This window comes from Rattus norvegicus, chromosome 16 (assembly GCF_036323735.1).
Source record: "Rattus norvegicus strain BN/NHsdMcwi chromosome 16, GRCr8, whole genome shotgun sequence".
NCBI lineage: Eukaryota > Metazoa > Chordata > Mammalia > Rodentia > Muridae > Rattus > Rattus norvegicus.
Genome location: NC_086034.1, coordinates 59,987,542 through 60,012,892, shown reverse-complemented (window position 1 = coordinate 60,012,892; position 25,351 = coordinate 59,987,542). Strand labels below are relative to the sequence as shown.

The 25,351-nt window shown below is 39.0% G+C and overlaps 1 protein-coding gene across 4 annotated transcripts in view; it reads left to right on the top strand.

Annotated features, from left to right (window-relative positions):
• Window positions 1-25,351, top strand: part of Tusc3 (tumor suppressor candidate 3) — a 149,172-nt gene that overhangs the window by 35,921 nt on the left and 87,900 nt on the right. For all 4 annotated transcript variants that reach the window (XM_008771294.3, NM_001004212.1, XM_039094389.2 and 1 more), the window contains exon 2: window positions 13,946-14,115. In XM_008771294.3, the coding sequence (XP_008769516.1) occupies window positions 13,946-14,115 (170 nt within the window). The remainder of the gene's footprint in view (window positions 1-13,945; window positions 14,116-25,351) is intronic.

Here is a 25,351-nt window from a genome sequence, read left to right as displayed (position 1 = left end):
GTAGTGGAAGCTCCAGGGTTAAAGCAGCTTCATAGAGAAGAGGGTACGACTTGACACAGTCATTCAGGATCCATCTGAAGAGAATTGAGAGAGGCACCTACCTAAGTAGCAGTGGAGTCCCCAGCATGTTGGAGATGACCAACAAGGACAGTGTCAAGTGTGGAGTGGAGCTGGCCAGAACCTGTGAGACAAGTTGTGTGTGTTGAGGATAGCAGAGGCACAGGAAGTGGAAGTGTCCACATCCATTGAGTCCAGAAGATCTCGAGTGAATCCTGGTTGTCAAACACTCGGTAGTTTATACTGTTAGGTGTTGCTTGACCTGCACGGTTTTGTTTCTCTTGGAATTATTGGGAACAAGCAAGCAAGCAAACAAACAAAACCCACAATTTATTCTAAGTACTACTATTTCATTTTCAGACTCTAATCATAGGGAGAAACTAAATTCAAAGTCAGGCCCTAGTTGGGAACTGGGGACTTCCAATAGCTGAACAGCTTCTATTAAAAGGAAATATTTGTCTGAATCTAGACATCTCGGGACAATCTGTCCATCTTGTTGGCAGGGTGAAACTAAGTTTATGTTCCCAGCCCCAGGAGTCTACTTCTCACTTGATTGATGAAAACTCCCTTGCTCAACCCCTCATGTCAGACTATGATTGGACAATGCTAAAGCCCACCCTGCTTCCCCTCACTTTGTGACCTCTTAAATATCCTAGGTAATTTCTCTTCAGGGTCTTAATTCAGCTCCTGAGTCTGTTTTGTGTTTCTGATTGATCAGTAGCGGCTAGATTACAGTACATTTTTATTATCTGCATTGACTTGGTGTTTGGGTTATGGTGGATTTATGTTTGATGTAAGTGAACCTCACAACAGAATAAGAAAGTATAGAACCTACTTTGGAATTTACAGAAACCCACAGTTAAAGAGATTAGTTTTTTTTCCATTAAGATTGCAATTTTAATTTTTTTAAATACATGCATGAGTGTGTTGCCTGCCTGTAATGTACCACATGTGTACCTGGTAGTCACAAAGGCAGGAAGAAGATGTTGGACTAGAATTACATAAGTCTTGTGCTGGGAAGTGGTTCCAGGTTGTCTGCAAAAACCACCCGTGCTCTTAGCTGTGAGACTTTGGGATTTGACAGTGTTGAAGTATTTAAAGTCTGTGTAAATTCTAAAATTTGTAGTTTTATATTGTGATATTAACATGAAATGGAGCAAAGAGATGAAAGATTACAGGTTAATATGATGTGCTTCTGCTTTAGGTTGTCAAAGGGTCAGTTGTGCCAGTTAGTTTTTGTCAAGTTGGCACAAGCTAGAGTCACCTGGGAGGGTTGAACTTCATTTGAAGAATTGCCTCCATTAGATTAATCCGTCGGCGTGTCTGGAATGTTCTCAATTTTGCTTGATGTGTGTATGGGGGTTCGAGGGGTCTCAGCCCACTGAACCTTCCCTGTGAAGGTGGTCCTGTGTTGAATGAGAAAGCAGTGTGGGTAAGCTATGGAAAACCAGTAAGCAGTGTTCCTCATGGTCCCTGCTTCAGTTCCTGCTCCCAGGGTCTCGTTTGAGTTCCTGCCCTGGCTTCCCTTGGTGATGAATTCTGACCTAGAAAACATGATAAATCCTTTTTGCCACAAATTGATTTTGGTAATGATTTTATCACAACAGAGAAGGAAAACTAGTATACTCTGTTATTCCAGGTATGGAAGAATGATATATAGTGTTGTGTTTTCAAAAGTAAGGTGAGGCCAAGAGACATTGTAGAGGGGAGAGTGTAAAATCAGTGCAGCATGGCAGTGCTCTGTTCAGCGTTGTACCCGAGCACTGTCTCAGAACTGACTACAGCCCTTCCTCTCCGTAAGTCAGAGATGGCAGTCTGCTTCCTCAAAATGCCGCCCCCCCCCCCCCGTGTGTGTGTGTGTGTGTGTGTGTGTGTGTGTGTGAGAGAGAGAGAGAGAGAGAGAGAGAGAGAGAGAGAGAGAGAGAGAGAGAGGGTAGGAGAGAGAATTAGTTACAGGTTGTACTTCTCTGCTGTGTTAGAATAGATTAAATTAAATTCAGTATCAGTTAATTTGCTGCATGATACAGAGACTTCTGTGGTTAATGAATTCCTTATTATTTTAATTATTTTAATATTAATTTTAAAAGATATCTTTAAAATATTTCTATAGGTCCTTAGAATTAAGATATGTAAACCAGCCTCAAGGTGATAGATAACCAGTGTTTATTCTCCAGTTATAGATTCAGCATTTTCTAGCCTGGTATCTAAGTAACAACACATTCGTTTAGTTAGGACGACTTTTCAAGAGGCTTTCTGAAATCTGTCTTTCCCCTCTACAGTTATATGTTCTATTGAGTATATTTTATTAAAAAGAGACAAGTTCTAAAACGGAAAAATGTTTTTGTAAAGTTGATATTATTTGCTTTTTTAAAAAAGATACTGTATATTTTATTTTATTTGTTTTTTATTGAATATATTTCTTTATTTACATTTCAAATGTTATTCCCTTTCCAAGTTTCCTGTCCATAAGATAGTATTTGCTTTAATACACACAAAAAAGCAGTATATTATTTCTTAGGGAATTTTTCTAAAAATTGATCGATGTGTCATTAATGCGCTTGTTATTTAGTAGTTATGAAGTAACTATAGGGCACACTAAGTTACAGCCTTTTCTTCATAATACCATCAGGCTGCAACCCTCATGTATTCACTAGACTTCTATTTTATGTATCAATAACAGATCTTACTGGCTGAAAAAGACATTAAGTGTCAATATTTGTTGAGTAAATATAAACATTAAAAGTAAGGTCTGTGTATAAGTATCATAAAACTTTACCATGCTAGAATTAGTTGACATAAAATATAGTATTTGGTTGGGCTTGAACATAATTTTATTGATAAATCTTTATTTCATCAAACAAAAATATCGTCTAGTTGTACCCATTACCATTCTCAAGTAATGGGAGGGTGTTCTTATGTAGCACTTCACATCCTATGAAGAAGCTGTACGGTAGGTAGTAGCTGATAGCCCTGTGCTCTTTGTCTATGTGTATCAGCACTGTTGATCACACTCTAAGGAATTTTGTTCCCAGTTGCTTGCTTAATATGAACTAGAGATGGCTAATCTGATTACTCAGAGCTAGTGATGATCTGAACTACTATGTGCAGCTAGATGATAGAATACTTTGTTTGGTAGAAAATTAGGTGATGAGTTTCTCTTCATCAGCTACAACCCAGGCTCACTGAAGCATTTGTTCTTGCTATATTAGTAACTGGGCTTGATTTTCTTCACTAAAATCAAGATTAATAATTAGAAGTTTAAATCTATGACATTATTGGCCACAGAGTATCGGTTCACTTTGTGCATGCTAGGTGTATTTGTTCTCATGGGTAGCTAGCCTAAACTGGTTCTTTTACCAGCTGTTTTAATAAATAGGGTTTGCACTGATGTTGCCATCACCGTGTTTTAGCATCGGATAATATTCTCTTCCCCCTTCCTTGTAACTGATTTCTCCAAACTCTTTTGTCGCCGTTGTGCAGTGAAGGGCTGCCGTGCATAAAGCCAGTGGTTTAAGTAGTGCTTGCTGGGATTTCTGAGCCCGCTGCACGACACCTTCATGGTGCTGCTTCCACCCAGTGGCAGAGCCTGGCAGCTCTTCAGATTACAGAGAACAGGCCCTCACTTGGATGTGTTTGCTGTATAAAATAAATTCCTAGGTCACAGCTGATCAAGGAAGAGTCTGGATTAATTTCATAATGATAGATTTAAGTTGGACAATTTGTATTTGACTTTTTTAAATTACCATTTATAAAATCAGTAGTTTGTAGCAGAAGGGGCAACACTTCCATAGTGGATGCTAGCTAAGTCTTAGTATCTTCTAAGGGGGAATAGTTATACCTTGGCATTTTGAAGACAATGATGGTTTTAATGTAGAGAATGTTACTGGTTTATAAGTGACTACCCAAATGTCTAAACAGTGAAGGATTTGAGGATGCTTTTTTTTCCCCTGAGTATTTAAGATGTTTTTATGTTTCTGCTGGTAGTTTGTAGTAATGCTAGTCACTAGAGCCAGTGGTTCTCAACCTGTGGTTATTGATAAATCATATCCTGCATATATTTGTCACAATGCATAAAGGTAGCAAAATTACAGTTAAGAAGCAACAGAATAATTTTATGGTTGGGGTCACCACAGCATGAGGACCTGCATTAAACAGTTGCAGCATTAGGAAGGTTGAGGACCACTGCTCTAGAGTGAATTTTAGACAGAATGAGTTTCTCTTCATCAGCTTCAACCCAGGCTCACTGAAGCATTTGTTCTTGCTATATTTGTTACTGGGCTTGATTTTCTTCAGGTGATTGTATTGCTTTCTGCATTGAGAAATATTTTTCCCTTCTACATAAACTACCGTGAGGTAACTCAGCAAGTGAATGCATGTGCTGCCAAGCCTGACTACCTGGGTTTGATTTTTCTGAAATCTACAAGAGGGGCCTGATTGCTAGTTGATCATTCACTGATCTACACTGCTCCCCTTCTCTCTCTCTCTCTCTCTCTCTCTCTCTCTCTCTCTCTCTCCACACACACACACACACACACACACACACACACACACACACACACACACACATTTTCCCCCTGCCCCGCATACTTAGGGACTTAGGAATAAAATGCTTAGAACTTGACATCATTTGCTGGATGTTGAGGCTTGCTTTGTGTCAGTTTTTCCAGATAATACTTTGTCTACACAAACCATTGAAGAGTCCATTCATTTGTCTTCTATGTTTTTTGTTTAATTTGCCCTTCTCAGTTTTTAGAATTAGCTGTAGTGCAGAACCAGCATTTCATTTTATGTTATGGTTTCTATCATATGGGCCTAAATTTACTATAAATTACCCTGTTTTATTCCCTTCTGTTCATTCAGAGCTATTTATATCTTATGAATTTTACTACAATATATTTTTTCAGTACAACCTACATTAAATGAATTTTAATACACACATAGTGAAAAAACTTTCTAGGTTTTATTTTTGTGTGACCCAAGTGGGCTGTGCCTATCACATGTTTTATTGTACATCTTTTTGTGAAATGTACTTTTGAATTTATTTAGAGGAGGATTTTTGCAGTGGTGGAAGGAAGCAAAACAGTGGTCTTAGATAAAGAGTATGGAATTACTAGGCAGCCAGCATCTCAGGGTTATCTTTGTGACTATCAGCCAAACGTTATGAATGGAGTTGTAGTGCTTACTCTCTTTCTGGATTATTGGGAACACCAAATTTTTATACATACATTGTATGTGTAGGTACACACATGTATAGTGTATGTATAGATAGATAAACGTATCGAGTAGTTTATTTAACCTATATTAGGTTTTATTATCACTCTATAAATTGTATTTTCTTTGTATTAAAAACAGAAGGTAGAGACAGCTCAGCAGGTGAATGCATACACTGCCAAGCCTCACCACCTGAGTTGGATTTTCTGAAATCTGCAAGGAAGGACGAATTCCACAGTTTGGTTGTTCTCTGATCTCTACAGTCCTACTGTGGCATGTATGCTTATGCACACACAAAATAAACAAAATGAAATGAGACGTGACTCTTAAGAGAGTCTTATGAGAAGATGCTTAATGCTAACTTCTGACCTCCCCATACATTGTCTTGTGTACCCCACATACATGAACACACACACACACACACACACACACACAGCTTAAGCAACTGACAAGAAAATCGTAAGTAAATTTGTTAAGTAGAACTAATTAACAAATGTGTATGTAATTTTAATTGGTTATATGTTAGCAATTATAAATAAAACAACTATAAGTTTCCAACAGAAGTCTATCCAGGTAAAAATAACCTGTTCTGAGCAGGTGGTGTATAGTAGAAACAGAAGGGTTAATAATTATATATGATGATATGATTTCATTATAGGTATGAAAATTATAACATTTCTTAAAAACATCAGGCCTGCATCAGGGAGAGTGGCCAGCTATTCAGGAGATTCGGCATTATTGGCAAGAGTGCAGTCTCATAGTCGGCCTCCTTAGCTGTTGTCGTCACAGCAGTGGGATTCAACCCTTCTATAGGTGAAGAACAAGAGAAGCATTTATTCTAAGAATGTGCAGATTTTTCTCAATGTTATATTTTAAGTATGATAACTGTTTACCTAGCATTTATGTAATGTGAGATATTAAAAGTAGTAGAAAGAATTTATGGTTTATGTGATTTTGTTTGAATTTTGTGCATGAGAGAAATAGTTTGGACAAATTATACTGTATATAAGCTGTCATATTTTGAACTTATCAAATACTTTTTTAAGATTAATATATATTTTCTCTTATTAAGATTTATTTTCTGTGTATGAGTGTTTTGCCTCTCTCTGTGTGTGTGTATGTGTGTGTGTGCGCGCATTTGTGTGTATATGTACCACTTGCAAGTCTGATACCTATGTTATTGGATCACCCAGCACTGGAGTTATGGGTACCACCATGTGAGTGCTGGGAACCAAACCTGGATCCTGTGCAAGAGCGATAAATCTTGAAGTATCTCTTTACCTTAATTCCATTTGCTACAGGTTGCATTATGGTGTATGTCACAGATGTTTCTTTGCTTCTTTGACTATTGTACGCTCCATAAAGTGTATTTACCTGTTGGGTTCCTCAGTTGAAGTAGGGTGGAAATTCATGATCTTAATTCTCTCCTAAGAGACTATGAGTGAGTCAGCAGAATTTTAAGCCCATGACATATGCTTTTCCAGACTGGCTATTTCTGTGTTGTCTCAGTTACATAGCATGTATGCATGTTGTTAAACTTCTGTTTGTTTTTCCGCTGCTTGTCTAGCTATATTTTACAGGTAGGCCCAAGAAAACACTGAAAAATGGAGAAAAATGATATTTTCTCCTCTGCAAGACTGAGATCCTCAGATTACATAACATCAGAGTAATTGTTCTTAGGGGAGCTAGCATTTTCTGTATATTACCTCCTAACACATTTTCATTACAATTTGTCATCTTTATCACCTCCTGGAAGCACTGTGTAAGGACAAGTACAGAACAAGCCGTTAGATTACCATCTGAGTATTCAGCATTGCGCACAGCTCTCTCATGCGTGGTAGCCTTCCTGCTCCATGACGGCAAGCATTTTTTTTTTTAAGATGTGTTTCACATTTCATAAACTTAATCAAGCATGTAATACAGTGATTTTTTTTTAACTTTCAGGAGTGGTACATTCATCCTAGAAATAAGGCGTATATATTTCTAGTAAGAGACTCTCACACATTCATTGTTCACCCCAGTTCCTTTCCCCAGCCCCAGACAATGGTTATTTATTATTGTCTCTATAGGTAGTTTTCTGATCATGCTTCCTGAGTGGAATCATATAACATATGTTCTCCGATACCTGCTCAGTCAGCAGTTTTGAAGCTTATCTGTATTCCAACATTAGTGTGAATTTCACTGTTTCTCCAGCAGTGTTCTATTATATGGGTATGCTACACTTGATTATTCATTAAGCAGTTAGTATATATTTAGGGTTTTTAGAGACGTAAGCACACAAATCATGCTCTTATAAATTTGTAAATTGCTTTCGAAGTAATAATAATTTGAAGAAATATTCTCCTATATTGATGATCTGTGGTACCTAATAGTTCATACATGAAACCGGGTCCCTTGAGTTAGGTCTAATATTGAGTTTATTTTCCATTGTGTTAACATGATAGATACACCTGGTTATTTTTACCTTTTCTGAAATTTCCTCTTAAACATTCCAATCTCCACAGCAGTATTTTGGGGTTGGGTGGGGAATTTGTATTGATTTTTTTAAATTTATTTTTATTCACTTTACATCTTGATTACAACCCCCCTTCTTCCTCTATTCCCAGTCTTGATCATACAAATCCATGCATTGCTCCCTCCCCTTGGGTACCACCCCACCCTGGGCCATCAGCATGACTTGACATACCCTCTCCCACTGAGGCTTAACCAGGCAGTCTAGGTAGGGGGAAGTGGATCCAATGGCAAGGAACAGAGACCAAGACAGCCTTGGCTCCACTTGCTAGGGGACCCACATGAAGAGCAAGCCGCACATTTGCTACAGCTGTGTAGAGGGGTCTAGATCCAGCTGCTGCATGTTCCCTGGTTTGTGACTGAGGCTCTGTGAGCTCCCATGGTCTCAGATTAGTTGACTGGGTCTTTTGTGGTATCCTTGACCCCTCTAACTTGCTCACTTCTATTCCCCACTCTTCCACAATATTCCCCAGGCTTCACCTGATGATTCATTGTGGGTCTCTGTATGTGCTTAATGAAACATCACATCAGACAGTTATGCTAGGTTTCTGTCTGTAAGCATAGCAGAGTATCATTAATAGCATCAGGGGTTGCCTCTCTCCCATGGGCTGGGTCTCGAGTTGGGCAGTCATTAATTGGCTGTTCCCTCAGTTTGTGCTCCAACTTTATTACTGCATATCTTGTACGCAAGACAAAATTCTGATGTAGGTATATTATATATGTTGTAAATTGATAAATAATATTTTAAGCCATGTCTTGAAGTAAATTATAGTGATTCTTTAAGAGACCATCTTACTATAAAAGTTTACTTTTGCTTAAAGATTCCCCATTTTGAAACCCACTTGATACATGCAACACAAATATTCATATTAGATAGAGAAAATCTGAGTAATCCGTTTATCTGCTTCTTGATCTGGTAAAAGGAATGAAGTATCTGTGTCTGTTGAGTATGGCTGTTGATTGGGGTGGTACCCAAGATGCTGGAAAATGGGCTTGTCTCAGCTCCTGTCCTGAGGTATTCGAGTTAGTTAGAAAGCTTTTACTTTATTTCTGTTGGCTTTAGCTTCTTATTATTGAGGGAGATAAAGGTACCACATTAAAATAAGTTACAATTTCTGTTGCCCATATAGTAGTCCCTGACACTTAGTAATGACAACATAACACATTTATGTTAGTAAGGTAAGATACATTTTAGTTTGACTTACGGAGTATTGCATACTTCGTATTGTTCCCTTGGGTTTTTCTAGTAGGTACCAAAGAGACGAGTCACTTATGATAAGCCACAGGCGCCCTGGAATAAGTTACTGCTGACTTTAAGAGAAGGTGAAGATGCGTCAGAACAAGACCTTAGAAAGTGAGTAGGTTGTTCGTTCTCTGTGGCAGGTAGAGCAAAGTCGGTGTCTAACTGAAATGTAGTAGTCCGTTCAGAGATGGATACTGAAAATAGAGGAAAAGAGTAGAGGTCTTGTCTTTTCTGTGGTGGCCAAGTTTCCTGCTTGAGAAGTTTACAATACCTCTGAGATGCTTATTAGTAGAGGTACAGCTTTATGGCCTGAAGTGGGAGGAAAAGACTTCAATTCCCGAGGATAGGGGAGTTGTAGCATTGGGTCTTAGTGTGTTGGAACTGAAGTGAGAGACTTGGTTTCCAAAGTAGAGTTTCAATATACCATATGCAACATCACGGGTGTCAGACAGCAGACCCTAAGTTGCAAAGCATAAAGGGAGTTTCTAACTCTTAGAGAGTGAGGGTTAAGTTCATCAACATTTGGTGTAGGCTTTGTGTTAGGAGTCATAGAGCAAGAATGCATTAGGTAAAATAGCAAGGTTGTCTTTGGGATGGGAATTAGGGGGAGATGAGCTTGTCAGCAGTTGCAAGCAGTAGAGAGAGACCTCAGCTCTAAGAGCCATAATGCCACAGCATGTGTTACTTATGAACCTGGAGCACACGGTTGTCTGAATAGGGTATTCAGTAGTTAGGATGTGCAGCGCATCATTCCATACACTTTATATATGATGTAGTTCTGAACCCTGATCCTCAGGTTTGCATAGCCTGACTGTAGTAGCCGAGCCATCGCCCTCCCTCTCCTAAAACTTTTAGTTATCCATACAGATTGCAGCACTGAAAATCAAAGATTCCACCTAGGTATCCATCAACAAATGGATGGATTGCAAATACACACACACACACACACACACACACACACACACACACACACACACACACACACTCACACAGAGATGGGAGGGGGCACAAAGGCACACACACACAAAATGGAGTTTTATTCAGATACTAAGCATAAAATTACATTATTTGTGGGAAAATGGAACTGGGAATTATTACGTTAGTCAAAATAAACCAGACTCACAAAAATAAAGTAAATTCTACCCTTTTTACTCTCTTGTATGTATGTGTGGGGTTATAAAACCTGAAAATAGAAAGGGGGGTATTTGGAATAGGAAGAAAACTGTCCAGCGCTAGGACAGGAGATAGCATAGCGGTGTGGCTATGATCAAATTGCATGAGAGATTTGGATCAAAGGATCACTTGAAAGGCATTACTTTGTATAAGTGAACTATGCAAATGCAAAATTTTAAATTTTATTTATGATTACATCAAAGAATTAAGGACATGATATAATTAATGAGAGAAAATTGTGAGAAATACTTTGCCATAAAATATTAATGCAAATCAAAATGATATAACTTTCACCATTTCAGAGCTGTGCACATGCACGGGTATAAGAGAAAATGAGAATTAATAGCAGAGTCCGTCAGGGAGTAGTGCATCTCACGTTCTAACACACTGGAGTATCGTAGACTACTGTGAGGCAGTGTTGTCACTGGAAACGGAGATGTAAATAATTCATCTGCTGGATGACACAGACTGAGGAGTGTTTCTTTGAAAAATGTATATTTTGTAATGAGAAAACTATATGTGATTACTGTTCCTTTTTTCAAGGCATTAGCACAGAAACGTTTTATTTTACTTCCTTCCTTCTTTCCTTTCTTCTTTTTCTTTTTTCAGTGGTTAACATGAGTTCTAGCCTAGCATTTTAACCATAGTGCTTGTCAACTTGTAGAATATAAATAACAAGAAACAGGCCTTTCACTTGTACAATTCTGAGGGCTCATCAGTATAGTGAGTGAGGAACTGTGTAAAGGTATACAATCAAAAGGGATTTGGGTAAGTCATAAATGGGCCGTTTTAGGCAAGCACTATTGTGTTTTGTTTTTTAAAAGCAGATAGAACTGCTTCAGTCCTTTCTGTCCGTCACAGAAGTTGCTCCTTACTGAGGCCCTTCCATTGGTGATTAGGTGCTCAGGAGTGTGCAGTTCCATCAGGTCAATAGCTCTGGGAAAAACTTGGGTCCATCTTTGTTTTCTTTAGCACAGCTTCCTGTGCTGCAGTGTTTGTTAAAGTAGGTAAACATTTTTGTGTTAAGTACTTGATGGATCTCTCCTTTGAAGCTTTGAAACCTTAAAAGAATCTAAAACTAGCTACCGATGCCAGAAATGTTTTAGAATATATACGGAAGCTAAATTCTGTGTTGTCTTGCAACCCAGATTTGAGAGCGGGAAGGTCACATGTGGAGGGCCAGCTACCCACCCTCCCATTGAGAAAGTAGTTCTATTTCTACATTCCCCTTGGAACATGAGTAATAGAAGCAGAACTTCCATGTGCCATGTTTGGATTTTCAGAATTTTAGATTATGTCTGTAAATTGCCTGTTTGAAAGAATAAGCTTCTCAGTATCATTTGCAGGCCCGTCTCCATGGAGCACTCATGGTTCATGTTTCAGCATATCTCAGTACGAGCGTGAACAGGCTTGGTATTGTAGTGTCTTTTCAAGGACACTGACATATAAAATGCTGTGAAGATTGGGATAGCATTTCCCTCCTGGCCAGAGGGCAGATTTACTTCTTGTCCATAAAAGTAGAAACATTTTTTCTCTCCAGGGTAAAGGGTGGGAAGATTCACTAGCAGCTCCTTTAAGAGGTTGGTGTTTGCACAGCAGAGAAGCTGGCTCAGACAGAAAAGCTGTTGAAGAGGTGTAAGGATTTGAGCCGCACTCTCCAGCACCTGGTAACATCTACATGTGACCCAGCACACTGTATCCAGTGTGGTGACTGAGTTATGAGCTACAGACTTAGTGAGAGACCCCAACTAAAGGAATAGAGTGCATCTATCTCTGGTTTCCACACATGCACCTAACCACTCACAGTCACACTCATCACTGCGCATGTAGACACGAAAAAGTATGTGTGCCACATATACGAACACACATGTAAAACCAAAGACTGCCGTTTTTTAAGCATTGGATTCTTGAGCTTTCTCATGACCCAGTCACTGCTTACATGCCACCCACTGTCACAGGACTCCACTGCTCACACATCATCCACTTGGGGTCACTAGGCTCCTATTGGAGTGCTAATGGCAGCATCAAGTTCTCACCCTGAGAAATATCCCTGGGAATTCCTTCTATTCTCTAGAATTACGATATTTTGTAAGTAGATTCAAACATTTAACTTGTATTTTATGTTCCCAATTAATTTTTATTTGTTTCTTCAATTTAATAAGATTATTAATCTCCTTATGAACATGTGCTCTTACTTTCAGGTGGAATTAACAGTTAAATTTGTCTGGATTTAAATAAGATTGTTTTCAAGTTAGTTAATTTCAGTTGTCTTTTTGTTATAACAAAATTAGCTCGTTTAAAAACAACCCTAACAGCGAGCCCAATAATTAGCCATTATCCCTTCATACAGTTAGCATGTCATTATCTGGTGACCTGAATGCTGTTCCTGCTCTGGAGCTCCTGTGCTCTCCCCCATTCTGTCCCTTCCCTTTGCTTTGGTAGGCATAGAATGCTTCACTCGGGGCTTTGTTGGTTTGCCTATTTTTTTTTTTTTTTATAGCAAGATAAGATGTCTTCCTGCTTGTGTACATCTCTATCTCTCTGGAGTTCATAGGATCCACTGTGAGTGCTGAGAGAGAGAGAGAGAGAGAGAGAGAGAGAGAGAGAGAGAGAGAGAGAGAGAGAGAGAGATTGATTGATTTTGATTGTGCTTCTCCCTGTGTTCTACGTAGAGCTGGCTTAGATACAATAATTCAAGCCTGTCTCTCACCACTGACACTCCTAGTTTGCGAGGGCAAGGACAAAAGTGTATCCAGATAGAGGATTTCCTTCTCGGGCTCTTTGAGGTACGGTGAGTAGTCCGTGGATAAGCATTCTGCCTGGAGGCTTGGGTGCCCTCTCTTCCTTGTGCCCTCCCTGGAACAAAACGCCAGTGGCACTCTCACTCCTGTGCATTATCGTTCAGTCCCCGCCTGCTCCACATTCATCACCTTCCTCCCCTCTGTCACTGCAGACTCATTTCTCTTCGTTTGACCTTTCTAAATAAAATTACACAGCACTCTTGTACTTGAAAGATTTCATTGTTGCATGTTAAATGCTTAAAGGAAAATGTTCTGACAGAGCCTCCTACGCCAGTTTGCTCTCTCTGTGCGTGCGTGCGTGCGTGCGTACGTGCGTGCGTGTTTGTAGTGTGTGATGACCGTCTTCGGTGTAGCCGCTAACTTGATCTTACTGGCTTTCCTTCCCCTGCCCTTTGAGTAGCAGAACAAGTTTCCTTAAGTCTGTTTTATCCTCACCATCACGTGTTGTGGCTCCTGCAGGGCCTTGCTGCTGCGCCATTCCTCAAGTGTCTGGCCACATTGTCTGCCTTTCACTTGATAGAGGCTTCTGTACTTGGCTGGCTCTTTAAAATAGAATGAACAGAATTTTTAGCTGTATTTAGAGTGAATATTGGATAAATATATTCCATTTTTTTCCTGAGAGCCAGAATTTGAGTTTCTTTAACACCCTTTTATAGTCTTTAATGTCATTGGCAAAAATGAAATATTTTGTGCAAGTCAGGTCATTGAGGAATTAATATATTTACCGAAATAAAGATCATTAACAAAGATTAATTTAGATTAAGAATATAGCCTTGATATAATTCTATTTATGTGAAATCTAATCTGAAAAGTTTTAGCTTCTCATGAATTATTTATGTAGTACAAAAAATATAGACTAATTAAGAAAAGAGGAGAGAACTCCCAAGGATGGGAATGAGTCCGAGGGAGGAATAGCCTTGTAACCTTTAAATCTGCTGTTTAATTACAGAACCTTTTGGCTGAAAAGGTGGAGCAGCTGATGGAATGGAGTTCCAGGCGCTCGATCTTCCGAATGAATGGTGACAAGTTCCGAAAGTTTGTAAAAGCCCCACCGCGGAACTACTCCATGATCGTCATGTTCACTGCTCTGCAGCCTCAGAGGCAGTGCTCTGTGTGCAGGTAATTGGTATGCGCAAGACCTCGAGAGAAGCCATTGCCTAGCTTAAACTCAGAGTGAGATAGACGGATATAAGAAAACTCAGCAAGTCTTAGCGTAAGATGAACTGAAAAGGGGGCTGTAAATGAGGTTGTTGACCAGTGTCACAAGTGTTGTTGGAACTGACTTGTAGTCATTATGTCTAACTTTTCTGTCTTAACAGATCAGGAGGCAATCGCTGTGGTCTGTGAAGTAGTTCTCTCCTGTACTGTCTTTAAAATATTTTAAAGAGGGGAATTCTTTTTTCCTGTGCAAGTCTCTGTTACTGGGCATCTCTGTGGCAGAATATTTGAGAATAAGCAATAGAAAGTAGGGACTGATTAATTTCAAGTCAGGCTTTCAGAGACTAGTTTATTTTCAACTGGTTTTATGTTTTTGGAGCCTGTTGTAGAAAGGAGGCGGTCCAAAGCAAATCAGGGACCCAGGGCTGAGGTAAAATTTTCATGCATACATCAGGAATCATCTTCTTCACATAAGAAACCACCTCCTAATTGCCTATTCAGCTCTGGATTTATCAGGGGGTTAAGTCACATATATATATATATATATATATATATATATATATATATATGTATGTATGTATGTATGTATGTATAGCACACACACTGTACATGTGTACACACACTTGTGAATTTATGAGCATTCATGGCCCAGTAACTTCTCACTATTACCAGCAGCTGCATACCTAATGCTGTCAACATAGAGACCTGGAGGACATACTCAAACCATAGTTTCCTGTGTATGGTTTCTCCAGCACCTTCTAGAAGTCATACCTTGCAAAACTATAATACCACATTGTAAGCAAATATTTGCCATTGATCTGTCAAGATACAGAGGGGTTAAATCACCGTTCTTTTTTACAGCCTTATCCACTCCATATTTCACTCTGTGCCTTGAATTTGGCAGCTAGCTAATTGACTTCCCATTTGTATGATTTTGTTATATCAAGAATGTTATGTAAATTTAATCATTGTAGAACCTTTTGGAATTGTCCTTCCTTTTGAGTTAGCATAATTCCTTCAAACGCCACCGGAGTTGTTGCATCTGCCAACAGCTTGTTCTTTTTATTACTGAGTAATAATTTCACAGTGCAGATGTTCTGCAGTTTATCAGTGTGTCTGGGCTAGGCCACAGGCACACTGCTTTGCAAAATTACCTTTAGGTTTGTCTCAGGTACATGGGAATTACTTTGAAACAAATGAATTTCAAAAGAGATTTGATCCCCCCTTTCAAGTTTTATATATTAAAAAGATATCTGGTTTAATTCTAAGCCCAAAACATTTACTATCACAACCATTGTTGATTTGGCATATTAAGCTTGTTCAACTAAAACAACTGAACATTTTCTTCTTTCTCTCTCTCTTTCTTTCTTTCTTTTTTTTTGACTTGTTTATTTTTATGAGTACACTGTAGCTGTTTTCAGATACAGCAGAAGAGGGCATCAGATTACAGGTAGTTGTGAGCCACCATGTGCTTGCTGGGAATTGAACTCAGGACCTCTGGAAGAGCAGTCAGTGCTCTTAACCACTGAGCCATCTCTCCAGCCCCACAACTGAACATTTTCATAATGGCTAGTGATGATTAATGCCTTTTTATATGCTTTTTAAATCTTGGACATATTTTTTTGTTTGTCATCTAGATACTTTCAATGAAATACCTGTTTGTGTCTCTTGTCTGTAGTTAATGGATTGTTCCCTCTGAGTTACAGACAATTGTGTGTGTGTGTGTGTGTGTGTGTGTGTGTGTGTGTGATATATATTTATGTAGCCCACTGCATATGTAGCTGAGGCTAACCTGAGACTAGCTGTGTGCCCTTGGCTGGCTTTGCATTTGCAGCCTACAGTCCAGGACTGCCAGCGTGTCTCCAGGCTTTATTGTATATCCCTGCATTGTGAAATGGGCCTCAAAGGGTGTTGGAGACACTTTGAGATGTCATCCTTTCACCAGTGTTATGCTGGATGATTTCAGCACTGCTATTTTAATATTTTACAATTCTTTATATTCTTTAAAAAGTTCCTAGTACTTTTTCAAAAATCTATGCTCTCTATTTTGAGACATTGCTGTCTTTTCCTTGTCTTTAAGGAAGGTGAAGTTTCTGGTGGCACCAAGTCCTAGTTACACTTACAGTTGCCAGCAGACAGGCTGGTCACTGAGCTTTGGGGCTCCCTTAAGTCCTTCACAAGTCCTCCTGCTCTTCTTCACAGTCAGTTCACTCTCAAATTACAGAATTTAATTCTCACCTCCCTCCTGGTTAGTGGCAAAGACCTTGACCAAATAAAATTGTTAATTGTGACTGTTCAGTACAATTCTCAGCTCCCTTAAGTGATAGCTCCAAACTTCCTTTGCTAAATCACTATGTAGAGAATATTCTCATAATTGCTCAGATGTGTTCTTGCACATAGTTTGTCATCTCTAGGACCTATTTTCTAGGAACAAAGCAACTTCTTTTAAAGGAGTTATTAGGGATCAGTAGATTTTAAAAAATGAAATTAAAGGAAAGCAAAGACCTTCGTTTTAGAATCAAGCAAAGTTTATATATAAATACAATCATGATGATATGTTAGAGATTAATGTAGTATTATTTTACTTCAATTGAAACATAGTAAATTACAGATATATTTTGAAAAGTCATTAACTGGCTATATGTATATGTGTATATACACACATGAGCATACAAACATGTTTATGTGTTGATATATACACACACACATACACATGTATGCATACATGTACATATGATTCTTCTGAAAGGTATATGCAATAAAATCCATGTTATGGATGACATTAAAGCTGAGAGATTAGCTAATTTTTCTGAGCTCATGTAGCCAGGGTGAGCATCTGTGACCTAAGAGGTATTAGCATGAAGCTCTCCTGGAGTGCATGCATTCATCATTGAGCTTGTTCTGTGGATTGTAACTTGTGTCTTGCTTTTGCATATCTAAGATATCAGTCTTTTGGGATCTAGATGCATAACCAGCACTTCCTAAACTGATAGTCCTGGAAGCCTTGCCCTAAGGCAGCAGCTCTGAAGGTCCCATGTTTAGTGTTCCGAGCAGAACTCACTGTATTTCTTATTTACTCTAGTGAAGTCACTTGTAGGATTGGGTTCTCAATTAGCAGATAAGATGAAAACTATTCATGAATTACATTTTGCTTGCATGTCAACTAAACCCACTGTAACTGGATTGGAGACTTCATTCCTGAGAGCTTTATTTAGCTCTTGAGTTTCACTCAATTGCTTACCTCCTTGAATAAGGTATTTCACTTTGTCACAGACTAGAAAGTCCTCTTGCATTCATCTTTTCTCTCTCCTGGTTTAGTTGATACATGAAAAATGTTTTAGACTTTAGGGAAATTAACTAATTTCAAAGTAGGAACAGCATTGTAGTTACTACTTCAGCAGTTTAATTTTATGTTGAAGGCATCTAGTGTAAGGTCAGTCTATGGGTGGTCAGTCTCTGAGTTTCTTTGTCAGGTTACCTGTTCCAGCTCTTTACTGTTTGCTCTACCTATCACTGATAGATCTGATACTGTAGAATGTTCCTGATCTCTGTTCTGTTTTTTTCAATTCTGCATTTAAGGTCTTGCTTTAATCCCTGATCTCTACCCTGATTGTAATTTCAGACATACAAGAAATTGGGACAGTAGAATATTTGAAATCAGTGTTACTTGTTACAAAGGTTTTACAAAATCTTTGCCAGAGATTTTACAATTTATCACTTTTGATTTTGTTCTCTTTCAAATAAAAGTTGAAGACATCAGGAGAGGCATCTGCACTGTTCAGTCAGTGCTATGCCTAAACTTGGTAGAAGGCTTTTTTTTCCCACTTGTTTTTGCCAGTTTTTATTCTTACTTCAACACGTCTTCTATTTAGAAACAAAAAAAGGCAGGAAAAATCAACAATTCTGCCACATGAGAGGACAGTCAAGTAACACGTGAAATGTTGACATTTTATTTCAGTTCCAGTTGCATCCATTTGCCTGTCCAGAAATGTACTCACAGTCCAGTTGTCACCTCTTCCCGTTCCACCCTCCCATGGTTCCTCAGCCCATTTCCCTGCCACCAGTCCTCCACACTCCCATGGGCCTCAAATCTCGATGTTTAAGCATGTCTTCTCTCACTGAGACCAGACCTGGCAATCCTCTGCTGTATATGTGTCGAGGCCTCGTACCAGCTCGTGTATGCTGCTCAGGGTCTGAGAGAGCTCAGGGGACTAGGTTAGTTGAGACTGCTGGTCTTTCTTGGGGGTCTCCCTCCTCCTCAGCTTCTTCCACCCTTTCACTAATTCAATCACAGGGTTCCCTGTGTTCAATGGTTGGGTGTAAGTATCTGTATCTGTCTAACTTAGCTGCTTGTTGATCGTCTCAGAAGGCAGCCAGGGTAGGCCACTATCTGCAAGCATACCATAGCTTAGAGCCTCCCCTTGAGATGGATCCCAAGTTGCACCTGGGTGGGAATTGGGAAGGGGAAGAGGAAGAGGGAACAGGATCAGGTATAGGGGGAGAGAGGGGAGAACCCTGGGTGCCAGCAGAATGAATGGAAATATGCAACCTCAGGGTTGGGGTGGGTGGGAGGTGGAAGACCCTCTAGAAAGTACAACAGACCTGGAAGGTGAGAGACTCTTAGGACTCAAAGGGAAGGTCCCTAGATGAAATGTCCTACAGTGGGGAACTTGTAGAGTCCACCTCCAGTAGAAAGACAAGGCATTAAGTGAAGGGATGGGGTTGTCCACAGTCAAAAGCTGTGACCCAGAATTGTTCCTGTCTAAAAGAACTACAAGGACAAAAATGGAGAAGAAACTAAGGGAAAGGAAGTCCAGTGGCCAGCCCAACTTGGTAGAGGGCTTTTAAGATGAAGCCATCCATACACAGTCTGAGGCCCTCTTTCTAGTGTCTCTTGACCTAGTCAGTGTTGATCTGTTCATGTGATTATTATACCTGTTAGTTTCTTTTACTTTGTCATTCTCAAGTGTTACTTGATTTTTTTTGTTTTAATGACATTGACATTTAAATAAGAAAGAAAAAGGGAATCTAAGACCCCCTTTGCAAATAATTTCCCATGCATTATTTTCTTGCAATTAGATTCCGGATTTTTTTTTTTTTTTTTTTTTTTTTTTTGTATAGGAGTGACATAAAAGTCATTCATGTATTCTCACAGATATGGATTGAAATGGAGAAAAAGAAAAACTTCTGGACAAATCACGGCCAGAAGAGCATCACCTATATTCAACCCTGGGGTCTCCACAACCTACCATTATATGCCCCTTGATATGACATGAGAATACATGAATGACCTTTATGTCAACTTTCACCTGTCTCTTACATTCTTTTGAGTTTTATTCCATCAATTTTTACCCTGGTATTTGTTGTTCATTTCTGTTGGTTTTAGGTTTGACTGGTTCCTTTGACTACTTTTGTACAAGGGCTTTTGCTGTATCCTACAGATTATAATATCCGGTATTTCCATTTGTTTCTGTAAACATTTTCCTACTCATCTGATTTAAGAATCCACTTAGTAATCAAGCATGTATGGTTCAATTTCCATTTGTTTATATTGTTTCTGTAGTTTCTCTCACTGCTTATTTCTTATTATATTTTGATATAATCTGGTAAAATATAGGACATTATTTCTCCATCTTTTATACACACACACACACACACACACACACACACACACACACACACACACACTTCCTTTTTTAGAGACGGTTCCAATTCTATGAACTTATGAAAATAGTGTATTCTTAGTGACTGTATAATGTAGTCTGTATATGACTACTAATTCCATGTCATTTGTAGTATAGGTTAAGAATACGGCTTGTTGGGGTTGGGGATTTAGCTCAGTGGTAGAGCGCTTGCCTAGGAAGCGCAAGGCCCTGGGTTCGGTCCCCAGCTCCGAAAAAAAGAACAAAAAAAAAAAAAAAAAAAAAGAATACGGTTTGTTGACTTTTTCCCATGTACTACACTGTGATGGTCTCCTTTCCCAGATGCAGTGGAATGCTCCTGCTCAGCTCAGGCTCCTGATCCTCTAAAGCTAGCCATGCCCATCTGTGCCAGGGATCTTAGGAATAAGCTCCACTGTGATCCATATCCCTGAACTAGATCCCACTGTATTTGTTTTCCGGGAGATGTCTTCAGTGACATTCCTCCAGTGCCCCAGAGGTCACATGATAGATGCTGTCCAGGACATCATGGCAGCCCTGGGTGAGACAAATGAAATGAGCAGCAAAGCTCTGACCTTCACAAGATTACAGGGCTTCCAGTACCGAGCTGCTGTGGGTGCAGTACAGTTGTGCTTTCTCACCGTGTCCCAATTGCCAGAGTTGTGGAGTCTCTCAGGTCACTGACTGTCCTGTACTGAACTGTCTGCATCCCGTCATCCCCACAGCACACTGAGCTCCTTTGAATTTGAACTAAAAAAGCTGCTTGCTTTTAACTCCTCCTTCTCTTTGTCCTCTTTTACCTTTCAGAGGGGTCATATAATATAGCATTTTCTTAATGTTTATAACTCATTTTATTTATGTTTTTATAGTATAAAGACTTTAGATATTATTAATTGACTTACGATTTCACAGTGCTATGTAATTTTCAATTGATAGTTTTATTCTTTGGACATAAAGTTGAAGTCTGAACATAAATCTGAAAGCACTTTGTAGAGATTATTATGGCAAGATGGTGGTGGTGATGTATGTGGTGGTGATGATGGTCATGCTGGTGGTGGTGGTGGTGGTGGTGGTGGTGGTGGTGGTGGTGGTCATGGGCACAGTGAGCTAGAACTCAAGGCTTGGTGTACTTTTGTGCCTAGAAGAATTTTTTCAAATGAAATGAGAGATTATATTGGTGACAAAATAAATTTCAATGTTGAAAAATTGATGCAACCATTATAGAAATAGATAGAGGAGAAGAGTGATATATTACTTCTCCCTGCTGCTTGTGAGGTTTTAACTGAAGTGATGTGATTTCTCTTAAAAGTAAAGTCCTGGTAGCTGCTGTTGAGCATTCAAAATGAAGACTGGAGGTTCTACATTTTGATCTCTAAAGTTATGGATACTTTTTATAATACGTCAGTCATACTTGAGCATCTGTATTTAATTTCTATAAGTTTAAGTTATATTAATTAATGCACTTAATAAAATTCTATTTTCTTGGCCTTACTGTGTAAGTAATTTAAAAGAATCTTGATTCTCCAGTGTTGACTTATATTGTCCAGTACTGTTTTGGTAGATTGTTGTCTCTTTTGGGAACATATGGTGAAAGTGTTGAGTTATCCCTTTTTTCTATTAGACTCATAACCAAGGTAGACAGAAAAGAAATTGCTTTCTTTAGATAAGACTAGCTCACAGAGTTTGCAGTTTGGTTACGTCGTAATTCCATTCTGTAAGTGCTAAGGGTGTCTCACTGTTCCTAGGTTGTAAAAGCAAGGTGGCTAATGCTGACACGTTGAAGCCTTTCTGGGGCTCGGGGTTCTGTGATTTGTAGTAGTGGACTGGGTGCTACTGACATCTCTCAGTGGATCTGTAATGATCTCACTGGTAGGTAGCTCTGACCTGGCACTTCAGCTCTACAGCCAGGAAGTCCTCTCACCTTATTAGGGGGTCTAGGAAACCGGCATTTTGTTTATTTCAGACTTTGCTTCAGGCACTCTTCCTTTTCTCCTTTGCCAGTTTTTTCTGTATCCTATTTGCTGAAGTGAATAAACAAACAAATATATAAATTTTTCCCATGGCTATGCCTGTGTCCTGGATTTGTGAAATCATTTAGCAAATTATGTGTATCTGTTTTGGTGAATCCCAGTGTAAAAACATTCAGTAAATATGAATTGCTTATCAGTATTTTTGGCAGTAAGCTACATTTTGTGTTTTTTTTGTTTTGTTTGTTTTTTTGAAACAGGGCTTCACTGTGTAGTCCCTTTATGTGAACCAGGGTGTAGACTAGTCTGGCCTCAAATGCACAGATATTTTCCTGCCTCTGACTCCTTAGTTGAGTGTTGGGGTTAACAGTGTAGACCATCATGCTGGCATATATGTTTTAATAGTCACTGTAGTTTTTATTTAAATTTTAACATAATAATATTTTTATTTCCCTGCCTAAGAATATTGAATAGAAATGAGAGAGTAAAACTTTGTAGTGTTCACTATGGGGTTTGGTATTACTACGGTAGTTCAGAATTCATTTCCTGAGATGATAATTTGTCTTTTAACTAGTACCTATGGTTTCTGATAGTTGGGATGTCAAGTATTTAGCTGGATATTGGAGGAACCATGATCAGACACATCTGACTAGTTTTTCATTTCAGAACAGACTTGAAATTCTGGACACTTGCACAGTTCTTAAACTGATATTTACCTAAACTCTTAAGTATCAAGAAGAAAAGCAGAGAGAGTGACGAGAAGACCTTATTATTTTTCATTATTATTTTATTCTAGTTATTATTTTGAATAACAGATACCATATTTGGAAAGGGATTGAGAAAGTTACTAAGATATGCAGAATGTCTGGAAATTAATCTGCCATGCTTATATGCTCTTGTTTTTGGATTGGTTATTTGATATGTTTCTAGTGTGTTATATCATGTGTGCCCTCTAGGTATAGGAAGTTTAGGACATAGACAAAGGACTCATTGAAACACCCTGTCACTCATACTGTCGGCTTATAGAGGGGAACTGAAGACTTTGACATTCAGTACAGAGTGAGAGGAGAATGATCTGTGGAAGACTCGTGAAACCTCAGCTTTTAAGCTAGTTGTTGGGAAACCTACTTTATATCGTCCTTTGTCGCTTACCTAGGCATATGACATGCTTCATTGTGCCTTCACCTCTTAGCAACCTTCCGGGAGTGAGTGCTCCTTGTCACACAGGAGGATGGCATTTTGTCTAGGTTTGTACATCCAGAACTACAGGGCTTGTACTCAAGTCCAGATCTTGAGACTCAAATGAGACTGCAGTGTGTGACTACTCTCACAGCACTTGGTAGGGGTCAGTGTTATAGTTTCATGTTCATTTATGGGAAGTCATAATTCTGTATTCTGATTTTCCTTTGAACATAGACTAAACTATTGAGCTCTGAGGGTACAACCCACACCGGGTCATGTGAAAAGCCTCCCTTGCCCCAGGCACTCCTTTATGCTACTTTGTTGATGCTTCTCTGTGTATAAATAACTGGAAAATTGGAATAAAAATGCATATTACACACACACATACATTGCAAAACCAATTATCGAAAATTCTTGGCTAACAAGATGACGTGTACTAAGGGTGGCTCTGAGATTTAAAAACATTTTTATACATATAGCCAAAGACGTGGTTACAGCCTCTCTCCAACTGAGCTTGAGTTCCTCTTGTTACAGTTATTTCTTACTGTGTAAGTTGTTTCATTTCTGTTGTTTATATTTCTCCTATGAACAAGGATAGAGTCAGTATGGGTATCAAAGCCTTACTCCAAAGCAAAACCAGAGATATATATCTATCAGACACAGGAAATCTTTTGTAGCCGTGTTTGCACATTCTCCATGTAAACTAGGCTTAAAGTACGCAGCAGTAACCATGCCACAGCTGGATTTGCTCCTGGAGTACTAGTTACCTGTGTTGGCTGGCCCATTTGTTTATGTGACACAGATAGAAATGTATCCGAGAAGAGCAATTTGGCCAATGGCAGAAAGTGTGGCAGAGCACACAGCTCATGTCATGTAGCAGGGGACGCAGAGAGCAGGGAGGACTGCTCATGCGCTTCCTGCTTCTTCCCTGTTATACTGCTCTGGTTCCTGGTCTCTGGGATAATACAACTCACATTCAAGGTGTGTCTTCCTTTATTTTGCTTCTGCTTCTTGAGGCAGGATTTCAGTCTGTGGACTTAGCGATCCTAGGACTCATTAAGTAGACCAGGTTGTCCTGCAGTTCCTAGTGAACCTCCTGGCTCTGTTTCCAGAGTGCTGGCATTAAATGTGTGCTATCACACCTACCTGGACCTTTTCTCTAAGTATACTTATGGGAATACCATTGTAAATTCATCTTGAAGTATGGCTACTAGCTATTTAAGCATCCCCATGCACTGACCAAGATTAACAATCACAGTGAGTATGTCATCATTAAAATTTGTATTATTTTTGACTTGTTCACTGATTGTTTTCTACCTGTAATTTAAATACTATATTTCTAGAAGTATCGGACAAGTAACTATTTCTTAGTTCTTTCAGACATCAAAATAATTCATCTGTTGCTTTAGTCATTTTGTCCTCTTCATTATATATGTGTGTGTGTGTGTGTGTGTGTGTGTGTGTGTGTGTGTGTGTGTGTATGTGTGTGTGTGTGTGTGTGTGTGTGTGTACACATATATATATAAAATCATTCTCTGAATCAAACATACGGACTTAAAAAGAATGCTTGGTGAGCGAGTAGTACATCAGTTTGTTTGGTACTTGTATGCTACTCATCTTGGCATCCACAGTTAAGCATTTCTGTTACTCAGCTGTTTGTACTACTCATGTATATATTATATTTTTATACACTTCTGATTTGGGGATATATACATATTTGAATCATGTTTTTCCTGTTGTTTTCACTATTTATTTTGATAAAGGAAGACAACACGGATATACAAGAAATGCAGAGTTGGCATTGACATAGTCACAGACATGCAAACCTTTATGTTTTGATGCTTGTTCTAAAAGACGTGTAGTATACCCATATAAGAGTGTTTAGAGCTTGGCTCGGGGAAAAAGTGACTGGATTATAGCAGCTGTGATTTCATGAATGGATTCAAAATTTATATAGGTACTTGGTGGGATTGCAGTATTGTAAACCTAATTGGAGAAAATATGTCACTAAGAGTTTGGCCTTCAAAATATGTGCTGACTTGCCTCTTCCACTTTCTGGACTCTGCTTCTGGCCGCCTTGAGGAGAACAACCTCTTTACATGTTCCTATCATCATCTTACTCTTCTTGTCCTCAGGCTCAAAGTAATGCATAGTCAGTGTGCAGAGAGGAAACATGCCCTTGAACATGGCTGTAGTAGTTTTAGTGAGACGCAGCGTAACACCTCAGCCAGCTTAGCACAACTAAGTTACAAGCTTTCTAAAATTTCATTTAGTGTTTCCTTATTCTCTCAACGATAATACCAGAATCTTCAGTAGGCAAGTTAGCTTCAAATCTGTGCAAATCACTGTTGAAATTATTTGAGGTTCTATGAAGACATACTTTGAAAT